At 32.5% G+C, this 23,897-nt stretch overlaps 1 protein-coding gene across 4 annotated transcripts in view; it reads right to left on the reverse strand.

The window, feature by feature from the left end:
* Positions 1 to 23,897, reverse strand: part of LOC107440893 (calcitonin gene-related peptide type 1 receptor) — an 81,039-nt gene that overhangs the window by 25,574 nt on the left and 31,568 nt on the right. For 3 of the 4 annotated variants that reach the window (XM_043045930.2, XM_071178841.1, XM_043045928.2), the window contains exons 2-5: positions 13,902 to 14,049; positions 7,766 to 7,920; positions 5,795 to 5,982; positions 3,381 to 3,506 (exon numbers count right to left, since the gene is read on the reverse strand). In XM_043045930.2, the coding sequence (XP_042901864.1) occupies positions 3,381 to 3,506; positions 5,795 to 5,982; positions 7,766 to 7,920; positions 13,902 to 13,934 (502 nt within the window). In that variant the 5' untranslated portion in view covers positions 13,935 to 14,049. Of the gene's footprint in view, positions 1 to 3,380; positions 3,507 to 5,794; positions 5,983 to 7,765; positions 7,921 to 11,478; positions 11,634 to 13,901; positions 14,050 to 23,897 lie in introns of all 4 variants that reach the window. The other variant, XM_043045929.2, reaches the window with a different exon arrangement.

Below are 23,897 nucleotides of genomic sequence, written 5' to 3' on the forward strand. Positions count from 1 at the left end.
CTTTTTGAGGTCCTAGACCAAGATGTAATGTGACAGGTAAAGGTCTAAATTTGCAAAGATATTAAGGCGAAACTTGCGAAGAGAGAAACCAAGTTAAATAGATTATTGGGATAACTTATTTACGAATTTAATACTTCTTAATATTCATAATCAATAAGTAAATTACAGATTGATATCAAAAGTAAATTACAGCTAATGGTGTACTTGCTTAGAATGCTAGTAAAATTACTTCGCTTGCATATCTTGTTTTCTTTATTTTATGAGATAGTTCACCGAACTTTTAGTTAAGATTAAGAGATAAAAAAATGTGTATTTACAGGTATTTATCCGTTAAAAATTTATTTTTGTAATCAATATTGTAGTAATCAGTGGCGTACGCAGAATTTTTTCAAGGGGGGTGTTCATAATTTTCTGAAACTACTAAAAGAAATTCGAGTCTGTAATAAAGCACTATTATTTACCTAATTTAGACAGCTAGACAATTTTGACTTTCTATTTAGACAACATTGTTTAGTTAAATTTTGATTTGATTTTTTAAGTTTAAGAACATAATGTAATATCTTCTAAAAAAAAGTTCAATGTCATATGGGTGGGAAGTAACACTTTGAGGGCCANATATATTCACTGTCGCCTTTAATCGAAAACAAAAATCTATTTATAACTTTTTATTCTAATTTTCCAACGGCTAAATGTTTCGGTTGCATGGTTATAATAATTCACATAAATTTGTTGGCGACTCGTGATCGCCAAGGTGTTCTTTTAAACCCATGTGGATATGCTAGTTGGCTTTGTTTTTGGCTATGATATATTATGATAAATCGCCAAATTTTGGATCTCCTACCCATACTTTCTGTCCGTTGAGAATAAATATTCACTTTTAATTGCAAATTTGTGGAGGCTGGGAGCCGTTTGGGGACTCCCAGTCTCAATTTTCTAACCGTCAGAAATGTTGTTCTGGCTTTATGATCTCTCAATAGAGAGTATTATTATTTCATCCCTTTAAGAGATTTCTTATTTTTTTTATGAAGAAATGGCCATTTTCTAATTCACAAATAATGCTTAATAAAATCTAAATTTACATTAAACGATTTGTACATTATTTCCTGGAAACTCAATTGTTCAATTCATTCATTAATGGCCTAAATGAACATTCATATATTACACTATACACCTATACGGCTAATGACGGGGAAGCAAAGCCTTCCCTCACAGGATGACCACTTGGATCAGCCTGCGTAGGGACCGAGAGTGTGCGGTATTGGTCCTCATTAAACTGTTCTACCGTAAAGTGCTCGACTTCGCGTGCAGGTCGTCGGGATACCGAAGCGGGGGTGCCATCCCCTCTGCAGAGGATCAAAATTGTGATGGCATGTCTTCGGATCATCCTCAGGGATGTTTCCCAGACCGTCGCCAATAGCCCATTGTGCAGCTCTAGTGCGACGTAAAATAACAACAACAACAACTACTTACATTTGCAGGCTTGTGAGCTCAATTTAGGCTTATAAACCGTTGTCAAGTAGAAGGAGCGAGGTAGAACGATTTAGAGAAGAATATCACAAAGAATGCATCCAGGGTTAGGGATTTGAACCCACCACCTTTTATGCTTCGCATAGTGTTTGGCGGACGATACCGCTTGGGCAGGGAGGATCCAATTTCAAAACAGGCAAATCGGTTAAAGAGTCACATGAAAAATAAGTGAAATTTAACGGTATGGCAGCAGCGAGCAAAATCAGGCGTTTGAGTGGTTTAAGCGCCTTAGAGATGGAAAGGAAGATGAAAACAATGATATAATGTCAGTGGCGACTGGAGGTGTTTGGATGCACCTAAAAAGAGGGTAATCACTGGTGGAGCGGAAACATAGAAGGACTTCTATTATTAAAGATCTTACTCTGTACTCTAAATTCATTTTTTATATTAAATATAAACGGGAAGCTAATTTACAATCCAACGGCCTTTAACGACTGATCCTATTTTTTGAAGATTTTCCTGTTGACTATAGTTTGTCACAATTATAACGAAAGCTTTTATTTCATTTATGTCTTGTTACTTGAACTCCAAAAAAAAGGTCAAAATTCATGTTTTTCCTTGTTTAAAAAAAGGCCAAACAATAGAGAGGGTCGTTAAAAGCCGCTGGATTGGAAAACAGCACACGGAAATTTTCTTGTAGAAGTTATTATTATTTCTTGTAGTTCTTGTATGACTTGTAAGTCAATAGTTATTACTTAAAAGTTATATTATTTATTAAAGTTATTATTCTCAACATAACATTCTTAAATTTTTCTTAAATGTTAGGAATATTTAAATTTAAAAAACAAAATATAGCTTAGATATCTGCCAAATTTGTGCATGCTCAGTGTGCATAAGAAAAGAATCAACTATGACTCCGAATTCAATGAAAAAGTTATAACAGATTTGGACAGCAAACAAGACGATTAAAATTCTTGTTTGATTAAACAATTTGTTATGAATCAATAATTACTTAATTATTTGTTTTTGAATAAAAAGATTTTTAATAAAATTTTTTTATAACAAAATTGTTTTTCTGTGTCTCTTTGATTGTTTTTTAAAAAAAAGCCAGGGGGTGCAAGTGCACCCCCTTGCACCCCACTGCCGGCGCCCTTGTTCGCTTGCATATCTTGTTTTCTTTATTTTATGAGATAGTTCACAAAACTTTTAGTTAAGATTAAGAGATAAAAAAATGGGTATTTACAGGTATTTATCCGTTAAAAATTTAATTTTATAATCAATATTGTAGTAATAGATTTAAAGATCTAGTGACCTTAGTCGTCGAATGTATGTTCCTTCTAGATGGATTGAATATTTAGGGGAGATATGACTTTGGTGCACACTTTTTGAGGTCCTAGACCAAGATGTAATGTGACAGGTAAAGGTCGAAATTTGCAAAGATATTAAGGCGAAACTTGCGAAGAGAGAAACTAAGTTAAATATATAATTGAGATTACTTATTTACGATTTTAATACTTCTTAATCTGTATAATAAATAAATTTTATTTATTTTAGTTTTTCGTACGTAGAGACTGAGCCTAACGGATGTTTGTAAATCAGCTTACCTTGAAAATGGTAAGAAAGCATCTGAAAACTTAAATCATGAACCCGAATACGTGTCGCTCGTTTAGCTTGAAGGTACTCGTCTCTCCTTCGCTTCCCTTCGAGCGATATCGACAAGTGATATCGAAAGTAGTATTTTCTGACAGTTTTCAATTGCTGTGAAATTAATGTCAAAAGTAAATTACTGCTAATGGCATTTGCTTAGAACGCTAGTAAAATTACTTCGTTTGCATATCTTGTTTTCATTATTTTATGAGATAATTCACCGAACTTTTAGTTAAGATTAAGAGATAAAAAAAATGGGTATTTACTTGTGCAGAATGGTGGGTCTACTTCAAAATAAATATGATCAGGACATGGCTGTTCAGCAATCATTCCGGGTGAAGTATAAGTCCAACATTGCCAGCCATCCCAGGTTTGAGGACAGGCTGCGGCATCTGGAGAAAATTTTCATCTTAATTTCTTTATCTGGACATATCACTAAAAGAATACAAAACACAGCCTTCAGTTAGGTTTGTGTTTTGACTACAAACTTAGTATACAAACTAAGATTTATGTTCTATCAATTGGAGTTGCATGCAACTGATTATCTTTTCATGGTTCCTGAATTGAAGGAAACAATATCTATACTTTCTTGCTACAAGGATAAACTGCCGTACCTATCAATTTTCATAAGAGTGATAACAAAATGCATACTCTAGTAATGCGTACGCTATTTCTACATGAATTTTCTTCTTTTTTAAACCCTAAAAAAGCAAGAAAAAATCGTGAACATGAAATTTTTTCTTTGTGACACGCTTTAAATGACAAAATACCAATTTTAAATTTTTCCCAATTTTTTTCAATTTACGGACTTTGATTAAATTTTTTTATTTTTGTTTTTTATACTAAAATATATTCTTATAGTATGAAATCTCTATAAATACATTTTAGAGAGACATTATAATAATGTTATATTTATGTAAAAATCGTTTTATCTGAATAAATGGCTCAGATTTACCTGAGCCATTTTGCGTTAAATAATACTAGATTAGATTTATCTCAGCCATTTATTCAGATAAAACGATTTTTAAATAAATATAACATTATTATAATGTCTCTCTAAAATGTATTTATAGAGATTTCATACTATAACTTAACTTTCATACTTACTTAAAGTGTGTCACAAAGAAAAAATTTCATGGTCACGAGTTTTTCTTGCTTTTTTAGGGTGTAAAAAAGAAGAAAATTCATGTAGAAATAGCGTGCCCCCCCCCCCAATTTTTTTTGGCTGCCTAATTGGCGTTTATTTGTTGAATTGCTCATATAAAAAATTTATGTCTGGTAGTCTTTAAAGCAAACAAAATATTTAGTTTTTAACTTTGACTTCATTTTTAAAATAATACTTTTAATATAGAATATAATAACTCAAGTACTTTAATATAGAATATAATAACTTAAGTACTTAAGTATCGAACATGCCCTGTTAATCATAATATCTCATTTCCCTCATTAGTTAGCGAAAAATATTAATTCAATAGCATTCATAACCGAGGGAGCTTTTTAGAAATCCAGGTAACAAAGGTTTCCTAACCATGGTTAACCTGTTCTTAACAAAGGTTAACCATGGATTCAATTAAGATAACCTAATCTAAAATTAAAACATCAACAAACGCAACATTTCTATTTTATAAGAAATACAAAATTAGCTATTAAAAATGTTTTTTTTTAATTAATTCCATGGTAATGTTATACCCTTTGCATCCAAATATGCAAATAAAGAGGGGCAAAAAACACACATTTGATAAATACTTAAATTTTGTTAATTAACCCAAATTTTTCTTAAAATCTCTTTTGCTTACTGAGTGAAATTTATTTAAATTTATGTTACTAAATCAAAGAAAGAATCGACTACTAGCTTTGATAAATCAGTTGCTACGAATTAAATATTTTTGGTGGACCAATCTGACCCTTGAAACTGGTGTATTTTCATTAACACGTTCACGCCGGGGAAAGTGAGAATACTGGTAGAAGAACTATTTCAATATTAGATAATATTATTAAGGAGTTAATCTATTCTCAACAGTAACAATTCACTGTAAGGAAATTTATCACGGGGAAGAAGCAATTCAATATAAAAATTGCATCCGTTAAAAACAATTGGTAGTTATGGATTTTTATTATTCCCGGAAAAAAACTAAAAAATGAAATAAATTGTTACCAGTTTTTACTCCGGTGCGCTACCAACATGAGAAAATCTAGCGTGACCCACCGGTGGGTCACCCCGGCGTGAACGTGTTAAAGTGAATCTGAACATTAGTCACCAGAATATGATGTTATAAGAACATTAGAATATCAGTTACCCTGATCTAACTTCATCTCATATCTAAACTGATAGCTATCGCCATTCTTAATCTCTTAGATATTTAGCTTATGCAAATGCAAATTACGAACGAATTTTAAATTGAAAGCGAGTATTAAACGTTTTACTTTCTTCAAAATTTTATTTCGTACTAATAATTCAAATTTAATTAGTCTTTATAATAACAAATAAATATTATTTTCTACAAAGAATTTAAATTATTCTGAAAAAATCTAATTAAGCTTAAAATCCGCTACTAATTTAAAAATTGTTCGTTGTTAAAGTAGAGAAACTTCTTAATTTTGTAATTTAGAATATTCTAATTAGACAATATAATGAATAAGGAATTATTCATAAATAAGGAATTATTTAATGAAATATTACCGTCGGAATGATAGTTCTGCATTTTGATGCAACAATCTTTAGCTGCTCTGCAGCACTCAACCCATTTCTCCAAGAAGGATGGATTAGCAAATGTTTTTAGTATCTCTTGACTGATGTTGGAGGGATTGACAGCATAACTTTGGTTAGTTTCTAAATCACAGAGAACACCTGGTTTATCGAAGCGGTACCTGAAATATTTCTTACTCATTACCTTGAATAGTACGGAGAATTTTTTTATGGTACACAAGTTTCTATAAGATTAGGATTTATATATCATAAGTGGTTTAAAAATGACCAGCTCAATTATTTGATAATAAATCTGTTTTGAATCTTCGAAAGTACTTTTTACGTGACTTTGTGGCATTCATAAAGTTATTCTTTATAAATGCCCCAATTTTGGAATAAAATAGCTGAATATCTGAAAATGAATAAATGTTGACCGTTTGCTTGGCTATTTACGGGGGTCAGATTTAATAATATGGATAATATTACTTTATAATATTACTTTAATAATATTACTTTGATCAGCCTTTTCGAAGAGTTTATATGTAAGAAATTAAAAATATTTTCTGGTGTAAAAAATTAGACAATTAGACTCAAACAATATATTTTTCATTTGTCCTATGTCCATTGAAACCAAAGTCCTATTGCGAAACTTATGAACATAAGTAAATAAATAAATAATAAATGAAAAATTAATAAATGAAATAAAATAAATAAGAACTCCAAAAATTGTTATTTTTTCTCTTATCTCTAAAAGTAGGGGGAAAATGTAAAGTTATTTTTTAACTACGAAATTGTCAAAGCCAATTCAGCCTATTGAAAACTTGAAATGTATGAATAAAAATTCAGTCTATGNGATTTATATATCATAAGTGGTTTAAAAATGACCAGCTCAATTATTTGATAATAAATCTGTTTTGAATCTTCGAAAGTACTTTTTACGTGACTTTGTGGCATTCATAAAGTTATTCTTGATAAATGCCCCAATTTTGGAATAAAATAGCTGAATATCTGCAAATGAATAAATGATGACCGTTTACTTGGCTGTTTACGGGGGTCAGATTTAATAATATAGAAATTACTTTGATCAGTCTTTTCGAAGAGTTTATATGTAAGAAATTTAATTTTTTTTCTGGTGTAAAAAAACTCAAACAATATGTTTTTCATTTGTCCAATGTCCATTGAAACCAATGTTCTATTGCGAAACTTATGTACCAAAATAAATAAATAAATAATAAATGAAAAATTAATAAATGAAATAAAATAAATAAGAACTCCAAAAATTGCTATTTTTTCTCTTATCTCTAAAAGTAGGGGAAAAATGTAAAGTTATTTTTTAACTACGAAATTGTCAAAGATATCAGCAATTCAGCCTATTGAAAACTTGAAATGTGTGAATGAAAATTCAGTCTATGAGAAGTATAATACAGAAGTTAAGTAAAATAATATGAACATTTCAATATTAACTCCAAGGAAACAATTTTCCTTCTATAGACGCACTTGTTTCGGAAAATTTCACATAACAAAAAAACTGCTAGCACAAAATCTTTATTAACATTTTTGTTACCACTTTAAGAAAAAATTCCAGATCGTTGGAACATTGGCGGTATTTTCAAAAAAGGCAAAATACATGAAATGACCGCGTTCTCCGCTGATGATACTGCGGTGTCATGCAGCAAGGTGTCCAAATCTTGCAATCAGTAAATTCAAAGACATTGGCGGGAAAACCGTCTTAAATGCAGAAAATCACAACTGATGCTCATAAGAAAATATAAGAGAAAAACCACCATAACAGAAATTGTCCATCTAATTCAATAGGTAGAGAAATGCCGCAAATGCCTACAAATTACTCAGATTCAAAAACAAAATAATGTGAACCTAGTTCACTCAAGGCCCAGCTTTTTTGAACTTACAAGTAAGCCAGATACAAATATATTAACTATTATTTTATAGTTAATTAATATTCACCTTAGTTTCGATACGAAAGCCACTGATGGCATATACTTATAGCACCTAGCACATGAATCGGCAGTGAATTCTTCATATGGGAGAAATTCACCATCATTGTTCCTACAACGTTTAGTTTGGTTTTCATATACTTCAGCACCTCCTCTTAAAAATATCTGTAATGTAAAAGTTAGATCAGGAAACACAAAGGAGTTAACAATTCACTTTTTTTAAGTTAGAATAAAGTAAGAGTTTAAGTTAAGTTAGAGCAAGTTAGAATATATAATCAGCGGTCGGTCGTGCATCCTATTTTATAGCCGTCGTTGAACAGCCGATCCAATTTTGGGTTTATAGGAACAACTTTTTGGTTCATTAACAATTTTGGGAAATGTACCTTCATAGAGGACTTTTTTTATGAAATAAACCCGCATTTGCGTTTCATGGGGAGGAAAACCATGAAAACCTCCCACGGTTAGCCTGACGGCAAGAGGACTGCAACCTATGATCCGTCAACCAATGAGGATATTTTACGTCAGCACTGTGGTCAGTGCTAGCTGGGTGCGGAATTCGTAACAATCAGCTATCGCTGGGATTCGAACCCGGTTCTCCTCATTGGAAGGTGAACACTCTATTTCCTGAGCCACCATGGATTCGTGCATCCTATTAAAATTTAAAAAAATAATATATTTTGGGGTGAGACAAAATATGGTTTGACTATTAGGTAATGTTAATAATTCAATCCATTCTCCGCTGACGTTGTGTTTTTGCACTTCTTTGTAGCGATGTATAAAAACCTTAAAACTTTTTTTAAAAATCCTATTACTTTTTCAAAAAAAAGTGATAAGGGTTAGTGCTTATAATTTAAGTTGATAATTTCTACAATTCAGTTTTAAAATATTGCAAATGTATAATATGAGACTAAAAAATATAAATATGTATAAAATTAATTTAATTTGCTAAAAACAGCGACTTATTTCTTCTCGATAAATTTCAAAAATGTTATAACAGAGCTACCAGTCTTTATAACTCTGAAAAAAAAAAGTTAACGACGAAGAAAGATAGTTACGGCTGTTATTAGGTTGAGTGATTATAAATATTTCCAAAATTGAACAAGTATTTTATTTTTAAAGTACAGAAAAATTTAAATATTTCAATAAAATAAATTTCAAAATTTAAAATTAAATTTAAATGAATCACTGTTTTGTTTTCTTAGATTTACCATAATATTGTTCCATTTTATGCAATATAATGCATAGCTTTTAACTTTAACTCTTTTTAGCCAGCCATAAGAAAACGACAGGTCCAGCCCAAACGGAAGCAAGACCTATATGTTATACAAGGCTACCAACCCAGCAGTCCTAACTTCCTAGAATATTTGAAGCGATAATCCAATAAAAATTTAACTTAATTTGTTTAATCTAGTCCGCACTTAAGAACTTCTTGGCACCAATAAAGATTTTATATATATATTGTAAATTTATTTTAATAAATCAGTGATAATATATAAAAATGCAGGATTATTGTCTCAGTATCACTATTAAAATAAGCAAGTCATGTAACAGTCGCAGTCGACATGTTTCTAGCGCTCAAAAATAGGCGTCCTTTTTCAAGACTTGCCAGACGTGAATGAGAAGAGACAAAAGTAATTTGAAAACGTGATGTTTCCAACGAAGAACTGTGCCTGACTTTTGATCGACTGTACATGTCGACTGTTATCTCCAATGTGCATATTTTTTAATAAAGCTGTATCTTACCAATTCAGTTTATTTGGATTATTTATTTAAATTTTTTTAGCTTCATTTCGATGCTGCATATTGGGGTTATCTCGGCGTTTGGAGCGAAGCGCCACTAACCGATTCATCGATTCTGTTTTGTCGCATTCTAGGAGGTCCTAAATATTTTTAGCTTCATATCACAGGATTGCTATACTTGTATAAGAATGCTTTTAAAATTTTTGCGGTATTATAAATTGAAAAGAAAAAAGGTTTTAATTTCCTATGCTCATTTTTTCCCAATGCCCACCTGTGTTAACATCCGTCAATTCAGGCATTTACAGGGCGATTTCGTAGGCCTCTCTTTCAGGGGCACCAACGTCGCTTCCGCAGTGAGGACAGAGAAGGAAAGAACATCCATGGCGGGATTCGAACCCAGAACCTTTCTGATGCAAGGACAGCCCTCTACACAAGCCGATCGGCCTCATTTCGGTCGATGTGAAATTTTGAATGGGTAAAAAGAACACAATTTCTAAAAATTCCAAGCATGGTTTTTTAAAATGTGCCAACAGTTTTGCCACATAAAATATTCTTAAACATTTAATGCTAAAAGAAAGATTGTTTACATAGAATTTGTATAAAAGTGGTTCCAAATTTATGTTCTACCCTATGTATTGTAATTTATGTTTGCTGACATAACTGAAAACATTTAATTAAAATTTTGTAATAACGATTATGGCTGAAAGTAAAACTACGAAAAGGAAACTCTAGTAATACATCGATTCATTTCTAGCTGAGATTTGGGGAGAAATATGCATAAATAACTATATCCACTGTATTTATTAACAGTTAAACCATGTATATCGGACTATTTCCTACCTTGGAAAACGGATATAAGAAAAAAGCTCATTATTAAGAATAGTAAAAGGTAAATGATTTTATTTTCACTTTATGCGTTTTAAAAAAAAATCACGTCTGTTGGACTTTTCGCTCGTACACTGTCAAAATATCAAACACGGAACTTTACAAAGCATGTAAAGAACATTAAATTTATCAAAATTCAAAGGATTAAATGAGCAGGCCACATTATAAGAATGGAGGATAGCAGGACAACCAAAAACGTTTTCAGTGCCAGGCCAACAGGTACAAGAAAAAGAGGACGGCCAAACCTATGATTTTTAGACTGCCTTGAAAAGGGCCTACAAGTTTTAAAGATAATAAACTGGAGAACCTTGGCTAAGGGAAGAATGTCTTGGTATAGGCTTGTTGAGAAGGTCAAGGCCCATCCTGGGCTGTCGTGCCAATGAGAAGAAGAANAACAGAAATTGTCCATCTAATTCAATAGGTAGAGAAATGCCGCAAATGCCTACAAACTATTCAGAGTCAAATGCAAAATAACTAGAACAGGGGTGGCGAACCTTTATGTACCAACGTGCCATTTTTTCTAAAAAAAAATTTAATGAGGTCATACACGTGCCGACAAATAGTTTTGACTTCGTGATTATAGGGTAAATAATAATACAACATACTATCAACTCAAAACTTGACTACAAAATTTTTACTTTTCTACGAAAAAAGAAAAACATATTGCAATGTCTCAGTTATACGCGTAATTCAACTTAAAGTAACATCAGTGTGACTTCTGTTGTTGCAGATTAGATGACAAATAACTTACATTAGAGTTATAAGATGTCAGTTTAAGCAGAACTGTTAATTTTTTTTGTTAGTTATTTATTGTTAGCTTGTTTTTTTATGGTTATTAATTGCTTTTTTGGCATTAATTGTGCATTTTTTTGTTAATTTTTCGTGAATTTTAATTCAATTGTAAATATGCCTCGTAGTGAACTTTGTGATCGGTGGGGTGCCCAAATTATTGTGTCACGTGCCATAAATGGCAAGCGTGCCATTGGTTCGCCATCCCTGAACTAGAACCTAGTTCTCTCAAGGCCCAGTTTTTCAGAACTTACAAATAATTGAGATACAAATATATTTACTATTATTTTATAGTTAATTAATATTCACCTCAGTTTCGATATGAATGCCACTGATGGCATATACTTATAGCACCTAGCACATGAATCGGCAGTGAATTCTTCATATGGGAGAAATTCACCATCATTGTTCCTACAAAGTTTAGTTTGGTTTTCATGTACTTCAGCACCTCCTCTTAAAAATATCTGCAATATAAATGTTAGGTCATGAAACACAAAGGAGTTAACAATTCACTTTTTCTGCAAACAAGTTAGAATATCGTGCATCCTATTTTATAGCCGTCGTTGAACAACCGACCCAATTTTGGGTTTACAGGGACAACTTTTGGATTTATTAACAATTTTAGGAAATGTATCTTTATAGAGAACTTTTTTTATGGAATTAACTCGCATTTGCGTTTCATGGAGAAGAAAACCACGGAAACTTTCTACGGTTAGCCTGACGGCAAGAGGACTCTAATCCATGATCCGTCAATCACTGAGGATACTTTACGTTAGCACTGTGGTCGGGCGAGCCGGGTGCGGAATTCGTATCAATGATAATATATAAAATGCATATATGCGTGATAATACATAAAAATGCAGGATTACTGTCTCAGTATCACTATTAAAATAAGCAAGTCATGTAACAGTCGCAGTCGACATGTTTCAAGCGATCAAAAATAGGCGTCCTTTTTCAAGACTTGCCAGGCGTGAATGAGAAGAGACAAAAGTAATTTTGAAAACGTGAAGTTTCCAACGAAGAACGGTGCCTGACTTTTGAGAGCTTGAAACATATCGATTGTTATCTCCAATGTACATATTTTTTAAGCTTTTTTAATAAAGCTATATCTTACCAATTCAGTTTATTTGGATTATTTATTTAAATTTTTTAAACTTCATATTACAGGATTGCTATACTTGTATAAGAATACTTTTAAAATTTTAGCGGTATTATAAATTGAAAAGAAAAAAGGTTTTAATTTTCTATGCTCATTTTTTTTCCAATGACCACCTGTGTTAACATCCGTCAATTCAGGCATTTACAGGGCGATTTTGTAGGCCTCTCTCTCAGGGGCACCACATTAGATGGGCCAACGTCGCTCCCGCAGTGAGGACAGATAGTACAGAGAAGGAAAGAACATCCATGCCTTGCCCGGGATTCGAACCTTTCTGATGCAAGGACAGTTCCCTGCCCTCTACACAGGCCGGTCGGCCTTATTTCGGTCGATGGAAATTTTGAATGGGTAAAAAGAACACCATTTCTAAAAGTTCCAAGCATGGTTTTTTAAAATGTGCCAACAGTTTTGCCACATAAGATATTCTTAAACATTTAATGCTGAAAGAAAGATTGTTTACATAGAGTTTGTATAAAAGTGTTTCCACATTTATGTTCTACCCTATATATTGTTATTTATGTTTGCTGACATAGCTGAAAACATTTAATTAAAATTTTGTAATAACGATTATGGCTGAAAGTAAAACTACGAAATGGAAACTCTAGTAATACATCCATTCATTTCTAGTTGGGTTTTGGGAAGAAATATGCATAAATAATCCACGGTATTTATTAACAGTTAAACCATGTATATCGGACTATTTCTTACCTTGGAAAACGGATATAAGAAAAAAGATCATTAGTAAGAATAGTTAAAGGTAAATGATTTTACTTTCACTTTATACGTTTTAAAAAAAAATCACGTCTGTTGGACTTTTTGCTCGTAAACTGCCAAAAGATGAAACACGGAACTTTACGAAGCATGTAAAGAATCTGAAGTCATTAAATTTATCAAAATTCAAAAGATTAAATGGGCAGGCTACATTATAAGAATGGAGGATAGCAGGACAACCAAAAAAGTTTTCAGTGCCAGGCTAACAGGTACAAGAAAAAGAGGACGGCCAAACCTAAGATTTTTAGACTGCCTTGAAAAGGGCCTACAAGTTTTAAAGATAATAAACTGAGAACTGGAAGGGAAGAATGTCTTGGCATAGGCTTGTTGAGAAGGCCAAGGCCCGTCCTAGGCTGTCTTGCCAATGAGAGGAAGAAGAAGAAACTGTCGTAAGCGTTGGCAGTCACTAATATCTTATTCCTCATGAAAACCAATAAGTTTACTATTAGAGTTTTATCTTCTCTCTTTATGCTTCCTTTAATAAGTTGTAATGATTTAAATTGTTTAATTACAGATTTTCATAAATTAAACTTTTTTGTGAATAAATTACTTTTTCTTCAATTAACAGCAACGTTCATTTTATTATGATGAAGCACTATAAAATATTAATGAGTAGATATTTCTGCAACGAAAATAAAGAATGCAATATTTTTTATATTTAAAAAATTGTTTTCGAAATTATTTTCTTTTTTCTAATTAAAAGTACAATTTGGCAAAATACTCTTTTAAAACTGAGCATATAAGTGATTGCTATAATGGAACTCATAATTTCTATACATAAATTTTAAAGATGAGTCATATTTACCTCAAAATATACTAAAGCTATGAGGGCACGCATTCTGATGTCTTTATTCACATTTATGAAATGAAACTCGCTGATTCCATACTCCAAATGATATTCAATGCTGTAATAGCAGCCTAAGCGGCCTCTAAGCTTCGGTACTATCTCATATCTATAAATAAAGTAATCATTGACGAAAATAATGAGATTAAATCTAAATATTATTATTAGGAAGAAAAAAAAGATTTGATACCGAGAAGAAATAGTTTATACTTTATACTTGTGATATATTTTCCTCATGAAATTTTAAAATTTCTACAGGCTGAGCAAACGCCTCCTAGAGCTGAAGGCCTCCACGCGGTTTTTTGTAGGTAGTCCGATCAGACCACTATGATGGTAAACCAATCAGTGAAAGAACCATTTAATCGGAAATCTATGAAAAATTAGAAAGTGGTAGCAAATATGTGTCTAAAAATTTGTTTAATTTGCGAATATAGTTGCTTTGTTTTATTTACTTGTCAACCACTACAGATTCAATTCTCAAATATATGAGATAAATTTCTCTCAATTACTTTTAAAATAGAATTTGGGATCATGCGCACAAGTGGTTCGCTTTTTAAATAATCTGCGCAGACTACTTATAAGAAACCGTGTGGAGGCTTTCTGATGTAGGAGGTGATGGCTCAGTACTCAGTTCCATGTTCTGAACAGTCTCTTTACTATGTTAAACTCAGTTTTTTCAACGTCTTTATCTTTTCGCTCAGTAATAGGCTCTTGATGTTTTTCAATCACAGTATTGAGGGGGTCAGATTTTGCTGTGTTAGGTCGAAACAATCTCGCTAAACAAGCTCTAGACACTTCACCTATCACATCAAAGATCTATCTGTCAGTATTATGGTCTCAATATTTCCAGCAATATTTGTATATTCACGAAGCACATTTATGTTTACTGGGAGTTTGAGATAGAATTGCAAAATTCCAGATTGTCCAGACGATCTTGGTGGAAGATGCTCAGGAGTTATCCCAAGAGTCGTAAGATCGAAGGAAGACGATGATACGTCATTACGAGATGTAGCAAAGCAGCGGCCGGGAGGTAAATTCTTNGTCGTTGAACAGCCGACCCAATTTTGGGTTTATGGCTACTAATGCTCAATTCCGTAGCCTTTTAATTTTGAACCAATCCAGAAGACAAAGAAACTCCTGGATCAGTACCCCCAGAGGTATGATTTGTTATGGGAACATGGAGGACTTCGTGACTCAACAGATTTAACGTGCATTAGTCCCCATTTACTACACGGGGAGACTTCGGCCGGCGGGGATCAAACCCACGACCTCTTGGACATGGGCCCGGTGCCCGCAGTCAGGTATTGTAATAAAATGCAGTTTGTTTACTAGTTCTCGTTACGTTTGGTAAGACGTACAAAGTCTGAGGCAGTCTGCTGCTATGAAAACAAGAATAGCCCACTTCAGGGAGGGTATCCTCTTTTCACTCTAGGGCAAACACAATAGACCGAAGAAAAAGATTCCCTTTCTCTCGCGGACCCTTAGCTTAACCTGTCCTACGCAATGACCCCACACCCCTACTTGAAATAGTTATACCTCGTTACCATAGTTATCACTATGGGTCCAGATGAATGAGTAGGGGAGTTCTTACTTTATACAAACTATATTTCAGCATCTATTTATGACTCTAAAAGTAACCTTTTCTTTTCTCCAACTTTCTTTATAACTCATAAAATTTCTAAATTCATGATCATTTAATTTCAAGATGGAAAGGTAAGAGGCCCCTTCTGGGTCTAAAGGCCTTGTACAATCCTTATGACTATGCATTTATCTCCCGGTGATACGTTTAAATAGTAGGCGTAATTATCCTTTTTCAAGAAGGTTTACTTTTTAATTCGCTACCAATTTATAAAAGCTTTCGCAGAATGAGGAGCAGGTTGGCATCCCTGTAGCTGCCGATTTTCTGAAGAAATTAAATATTTCTGGCTACCAAACCTCATTACAAGTACAGGGTTATTGATAATTCCCTCCGCCTGTAAACGCCATTTTTCTTTACTACAACTGGCTTCAGTGGCACATGTTACTGCCATCTACCGGCAACTGCTTAAATTAAAACTTGAATACTTTCGGAATAATTTCATACGTTCTTTTTTGCCATATTCGTCTTCGTTTTTTTTCTATAACGCTTCGAAACCCGGGAGGGAATTATGAATAACCCTGTATAATATTAGATAGAGGAATGTTTCTTATCTGAAATTAATTGTATCGTGGTTGATTCATTATTAGAAATGGTAAAAGCTTTCACTTTACTATTTAAAAAAGTTTGAAATAAGAAGATTTATTTGCCAATTTTTTATCTTTTCCGGGATATAAACAGCCCTGTACAGGGCTCGGGGAAAAAAATTAAAATTGGTGATAATTTTGTTCTTCTGAAGCACTTTTCACTACAATATATTGTAAAAGTAAAAGCATTAATCGGTTAAAATATGTAAATATTTCTTTTCATCGGCAAATTACTTATAGTTTTAAATATTAATCGCATGAATTCAGATTCATAAAAAACTTATACATGCTTAAGGAGAATTTACTGTGAATAAATTTTGCGATCTTTGAAAAAAATTGCTTGACCACCTTTTGTCCTTTTTCAATAATGTAGTTGTTCTCAAACACTAGCACGGGTTGTTATAGCTTATATAAATTGAAAGCTTAAAGTGTTTAAAACGGAAAAAAAGCATCACTTTAACAATTAAATTATTTTTTCGGAACTAAACCTGATTCGTGCCATTGAGTTTAAATTCAATAACCAACATTTATTTGAAAGTATCATATTTTTTTAAAATTAATTAATGCACATGAATTATTTTGAAGTTTACGGAAAAGAACGTTTCCAACTTCATGCTTCTTATCTAATTAAAAAATTTTAGAAGCTCCGAAAATTTTCTAAAATCCTATAATTACACTTATAGTAATGTGATATAGTAAAGGTATACAAATAATACATTTTTCAACTAGTGAATTTTTAAAATTTTTTAAAAATTAAAATGAAGAACTTTATTGTTTTTAGCTGAATACAAGATTAACTGCCACAAAGATCATTGTTAATAGATGCATCATATTCAAAAAGCCATCACCATAATTATATTCACATATGACTCAGAAACCTGGGCTATTAGAAATAGGGGAGATGGCAGATATTGTCCATCTAAAGTTAATCAAATTTGTTGATCCATCCGCCGAATACACCGATCCTGTTTAACATTCAGAGTTTTTCATTTTAAACCGATTGGAATACGAACAAGATGTAGGCCCAGTCTGAGGTGGGTCGGCTGCATTAACCCTTTCGCTCCGACTGTCACAAATAGGTGCCATCATAAAACCGTATCAATCAGGGTAAAAAGATAAAACTGGTAATCAGAGTTTTTCTTTAGCAGTTTATTTGTGGCCGGAGTTATAATTGTTTGATTTATTTAATTCACCATTACTTTGTTCAAAATAAAACTATTTAGTTATACTTTGAATTAACATTATGATTATATATATGATTAAACTAACAATAATTAAAGTAAAAGCAAAGTAAGTCTGTCAAATTAGCAACGACTACATTTAAGTTACCGTTTTTTATCTAATTACATCCTGATTCTGATTTTGTACGAATGCTTTTCTGAATCACCCGTCCCCAAGGGGTTAGGGATTTTTTTTAAGGCTCCATTTTTTTTTTTTTTTTTGAAATGATGCTTTTTTTGCCAATAATATGGTATTTTCATAACTGCTGTGAGTTTACAACAGTTACTCATAACTGTTAAGTCAAGTTCAGTCATCGAAAGCCAGCGTTGCCTATGCTTATTGCGTGCCAAACGTCGATATGGAAAAAAGTCACAGTTTTAACAAAATGAAAGGCCTAATTTTTTAATATTTATAAGCTTACTTCAATGCTGTATTATCTGGGGTCATAAAAATTTTCAAAAACTGAAAGAAAGATGATTTTGATAATTTTCCTCTCGATGGAAAAATGACGCCTAATTGGCGATTTTATAAAAAAAAGTTTAATAACTTTTAAACTATTAAAGGTATTTGTCTGTTCTAAAGCCCAGATAATTCTTCATGACAAGATAATGTATATAACTAGTTTAAAATCATCGTTTTGCTTCAAGTGTAAGGTACTTAAGTGGTCTTTTTTTTTTTTTTTTGGCAACAGATCTTCGAAAAACCATGTTAATGGAGATTTCAAAGTACTAAAAGTGAAAAACCGGAAAAACACTGGCGAGTAAAGGAACAGAATGGGAAAAAATCCTGAAGAAGGCCTTAGCTCACAAAGGGCTGTCGAGTCAACAAAATAGAAAAAGATAAATAATAATACTATTATTGGATGTATAGAATTAAAAAAATATAAAATATTAGAAGAAACAAAAAAAAATGATAGAACAAATAAAGAGTAGGTGTAATGGAAACTCATTTTAAAAATTCGTACCAGGACTATTTAGGCTTAAAATTGACGTATTTTTTCATTAAAAAGGGAGGCACGTTTATGTTTAAGTTCATGCTTCATCCAAAAATAGATAAAGAATGAAAGCATTTTGCCATAACTTTTTTCTCTCAAGGATATTAAAAAAAATTAAATATCTGCTATTATTTGTCTTGAATACTTTTATAAGCAACATTTAATCAGTCAAATCAAATTACAGCCATAATTGGAATCTTAAAAATATATTTGATTTTCTGAAAGTATTTTGGTGAGGAATTTATCGGATAAAAATTACTATGTTTGCGATGAACTTCAGATAACAGCATAAAAAGTGAGAAAAAGATTTCAACAACACCTAAAAATTTCTTGGAATATTACTAAACATAAATCATCTAGTAAAGCAAAATATCTTTGAAGGAAATATATACTTGTTGCATGTTTGAAAGATGAAAATTAATTTGTGTTGACTGATTCATAGATGCTTGCGTAAGCAACTGTTAAAAGTATCTAAACCAAATATTTACATTTTCCATCATTTCGGCTCACCATTTGCTTTCAAATATTCTAACTAAAATTTTGTTATAGACAGCTTTAATTTACTTTCCGTATTAATTGATCATTTTAAGCAATCGGGATATCATATGCTCTGAAACTGATTACATTTTTTCCGATTAAATGTTCCACAAATTTTATAGTAACTTTATCAATCCGTTTTACGATATAAAACATACGCACAACTCTTGTAAAAAACATTTTATTTTATATTATAACCGTCTTTGAGCAGAAGACCCAATTTTTTGGGCTTACGACTACTAATGTTCAACTCCGTAGCCTTGTAATTTTGAGCCCAATACAGAAGACAAGGCAGGGGTGGATCCAGAAATTTTTCCTGGGGGGGGGTCATAGACTCAGATTCCCCCACAATTAATTCCCTCCACAATAAATTTTTATTATTTAAAAAAAATTAAAAAAAAAATTTAACTATTTTTTTTGGATTTTTTTGGGGAAAAAAATATTCGCAAGTTTCCCATCTTCACCTTTATACAATTTTTGGTTCTCCTATTGAAGCGCGCTTGGAGCGTTCGGTGCGCTTCAACATTATTAATGTTTACAATGAAACTATGACGAATTTCGCTCTAATATTTTGGATTATGATTCTGGAAACAGTGAAGAACATAATTAGATGGAAAAAAATCGATTTTTCCGACTTACCTAGGTGTATATGCCCCCTTAAATAATTTTTAAAATATTTTATCTCTTTTGTAAACTATTAAAAAAAAATATTACTTTTATTNTTTATTCCCCCCCCCCGCTGGATCCGTCACAGAGACAAGGACACTCCTGGATCAGTATCCCCAGAGGTATGATTTGTTATGGGAACATGGAGGACTTTGCGACTCGACAGATTTAACGTGTATCAGTCACCATTTACTACGCGGGGAGTCTTTGGCCGGTGGGGATCGGACCCACGACCTCTTGGGCATGGGCCCAGTGCTCTACCAAACAGGCTATCCCTGCTTAGTAAATATCATTAGTTTAATAAGTTAAGTTCCTAGCAAAGAATTTTATTATTTCAAGATATTTAGGATAAATGAAGGATGTCGCGTCAATTCGTCGCAAGCATCATTCATCGAAAGCACAATTCGTCACAAGCGCAAACCGACGTGAGCTCAAATCGTCGCAGGTCCTAAAGAAAATTATACAATACGCGCAATTTCTTGCGGTTTCGATTCTATCTCGATACATCTATTTACGAAGACAAAACTCTTGCATAGTCTATAAAAGCTAACAAATGTTGCACCCTTTTAAAAATTACAAACATTCTTAAAAGAGGTGTTTTGTGATTTGTTATTAATAATGGGAAGGAGTTGTAGGGGCAATGCTTGCACAAAACACTTAATTAAAAATTATTGTTGTGGCTAGCGTCCAGCCTAATAATTCCATGAAAAAGATATATATTTATTGTACATAATATAGATGCTATAGATGTGCTTTTAAATTAAGCTAATTAAAGGCTGCAGTAAAATAAATAGATAATCTCGAGAAAGCGTACAGTAAAAGCTCGGTATAACGAGAACGGCATATGTCGATAAATCCGCTTTTACGAAAAAATTTCTAATGATCGTCATAATCCTAACAGTAAAGATCAGGGTTACCGTGGTCCTCGAAGCATTTTATTAGTTGCAGTATATTTAGGTTAATTCTATAAGATATTTTTTACTTTAATATATTACTTTTTCGATAAGCGATTTAGAAGTTCTTCTTCTTCTTTATTTAAATAAACTGGGCACCTGGGCCGCGAAGCGGTCCCTATCCCATTCATCATTAAATTACATACAATAAGGTAAAATACATTGATTTGGCAAACATTGTGGTAACCATAAAAAAAAAATCAAGCCGTTTGTTTGCGAAATAATAAAACAATGAAGTTTTCAATATGGCAAATTGGCGTTTTTAAATAACATTAGAAATATTGATTCTAGACTTAAATTAAAGATAAAACATGATTTGATATGTACAATAATTGATTTTTGAAAAATGAAAGACATAATTGATGAGATTTAGAAGTTCGAATTTTCTCGCATATACAGGGTGATTCTAAAAAGATGGGCAAAATTTTAGGAAGTGATAGTACACACCCAAGCAAACAATTTTTATCAAGGAATGCATGGTCGAAAACAAAACGCAAAACCGCCAGAGGGCGTTAAAGTTTATGTTCTTATATGAAGCAAAAACACACAAAGAGCGCTGAAGTTAAGTTATAAAAGCAAATTTAATGGCAATGAACACCAATTTTTTGAACACTTATTACAATAAGTATTCAAAACAGTGGCCTGCAGCGGCTATGCACTCAGTACAACGGCGAATAAAAGATTGGGCATATCACGAACTTTCCCTGCAGCGGCCGAAAGCTCGGCGACAAGTAACGCAGCGCAGTAACTCTCAATAGGAATGTAGCTTTCATGTTTGCATCAAACAACTTTCCAAATGCTCCAGCACCTTTGCGTTTTGTTTTCGACCATGCATTCTTTGATAAAAATTGTTTGCTTGGGTGTGTACCATACCTGCCAACTTTTAATCCCTTCCATTATCATTTTTCCCAGTGGTATTAAAATGAAATTAAAGCCAACAAATACGTTGCATTTGAAAAAACTTAAGTTGACAACCATGATGGTAACGCATATTATTATATGTGCTTAGTTTTTGTAAGAATAGAGGTGATCAAAATCATTTAAAAATTAAGTTTATAAAAGAAAAAATAGTATATATTTACTACCACTTTAAATATGAAAATAAAATCTTCCGGAAAATCAGGAAGAGTTCCTAGTCCTAGTGTTCTGATTTTATTGGGCACCTGGGCCGCGAAGCGGCCCCTATCCCATTCATCTGGAATTTTATAACAGTTTTGGTTGAGCAATGAGGTGAGCAGGCAATGGAGTTGCTTTTATGAATGTTTCAAGCTCTTTGCTTGAATAACTAAAAAAGAATCAAAAATAAATTGAGCAGCTTGCTCTAAACTGTGTTTGTTTGATTTTGGAGTTGTTCAGAATTGTATCAGCATGAGTAAACGTTATTTTCAGAAAGGTTGATGAAATTATTTGTTTTGATAGTTATGATATGAGGCGTCGGAGGTGAAATGTGCAGCTATTGGTCTGTAGTTTTTATCTTTGATATAATTTTCAAATTTAAAGATTTCATTAAAATTTGCTGTTTTACATTCTATGGCTTTATCGAAAAAATCTGCGTTTAGCTTGTATATATGCTGTGATAGAGTTGGTATTTTGAGGTCTGCATGTATATTGGTATTCCGGATGAACCATCTTGCACAGGTTATTTTTCTAAGGATCTTGTTTTGGCATTGGTTTAATTTCTTCAGTAGATGTTGAGGTATCGTTGTCCAGGCAGGTGAGGCATAGGTAAGTATTGGGCGGATCATTGCTGTATATAGTAGCTTCTTTAGTTTAAGTGACATATTCTGATTATATATTAATGGTTGTATGGCTATTATTGCTGCATTTGCTTTATCTATTGTGCTTTTGATGTGATCATTCCAGGTGAGTTTGCTATTGATTATAAGGCCAAGATAATTTGCTTTTTTAACTATTGGTATTGGTATGTTGAACATTTTTGGTTGAAGTTGTGGAAGTATTTTAATTCTTCTTTTTTGTATAATTAATATTTGTGATTTTCCAGCATTTACTGCAGTTTTCCATTTTAAGCACCAGTCTTCTATTTCGTCTATATGGTCTTGTAGTTTTTGAAGAGCATGATTTGGGTTTCTGGATTTAATAATAATACCGGTATCGTCTGCGTAATAGGCTGTTATGCTGTTATAATCGGCTTTGTTTATAGGAAAATCATAAGTGTATAATATGTATAATATCGGTCCCAGAATGCTGCCCTGTGGTACTCCGGCTGTGATGTTTCTCTTTGTGGATTTTTTGTTTTTGATGGTGATTTGAAATGTTCTATTAGAAAGATAGCAGGATAGGAGTTTGATTATGCCGGGTGGAAAATTCAGCTGTATGAGTTTATATATTGTACCAGTGTGCCATACTTTATCAAATGCTTTGGATATGTCAATCATCAGGAAGGCTATTGTTTCTTTATTTATGATTGCTCTGCCAGTATAGTCTATTATTCGGAGTAACTGTTTGGTGGTATCTAGTTTTTGTCGGAATCCATACTGTTCGTCGGGGAGGGCTGTAAGAAGTGGTTTTATTCTATTGTAGATGATTTTTTCGTATATTTTTCCAAGTATGTTAAGTAGACTGATTGGGCGATAACTCTCAGGGCAGCTTGGGTTCTTATTTTTCTTGAGAAATAGAATGACTGATGCGTTTTTCCAGATTTGTGGGTAAATCCGGAAGAGTTGACAGATCTGCTGTACTATCACTTCCTAAAATTTTACCATCTTTTTAGAATCACCCTGTATACTTCCTTGGGAAAATAATTTTTAGTGGTAGTTACACTGAAATTAAATTGTTAACATTTGTTGAATTTTCATTGCCACTACAAAACCTTATTATAACAAAGCCTTATTATAACAAAGCATAAACCTTATTATAACACTACAAAACCTTATATGCCTACAAAAACTTATTATAATTTAGAAACTTACTGCTCAAACATTTCTGTTCTAGAAATTTCTGTCTTCTATAAAGAACAGAAGAGCTACGTTATTCATTCTACATTCTGTAGACAAAAGCAGGGGTTCATTATAACGGACTTTCATTGTACATTTTCTCGAGAAACATGTATATTTTTTTTTAAAAAAAAGGATGGATTAATATTTTTGTCTCTAATTATAAGGAGAGCTATAAAAATGTGATCCATATAGTGTAACTAAGGAAAGCATTCGAGCTTCATGGTGTTAATTTTACTGTTTGAATTTTACTTGAAGCATTGTTTGCAAAGAATATTCTAACACTAAAGTGAAGGAAACCAATCTTGAGACCATCTCACGAATAACGTAGAAATCATTAAGCCTGCTCACGATGCCTCACTTGTCTGTTGGAATGTTAGATTGTTTCTCCCCTCAAATCGCCTGCATT

This window comes from Parasteatoda tepidariorum, chromosome 3 (assembly GCF_043381705.1).
Source record: "Parasteatoda tepidariorum isolate YZ-2023 chromosome 3, CAS_Ptep_4.0, whole genome shotgun sequence".
Taxonomy (NCBI): domain Eukaryota; kingdom Metazoa; phylum Arthropoda; class Arachnida; order Araneae; family Theridiidae; genus Parasteatoda; species Parasteatoda tepidariorum.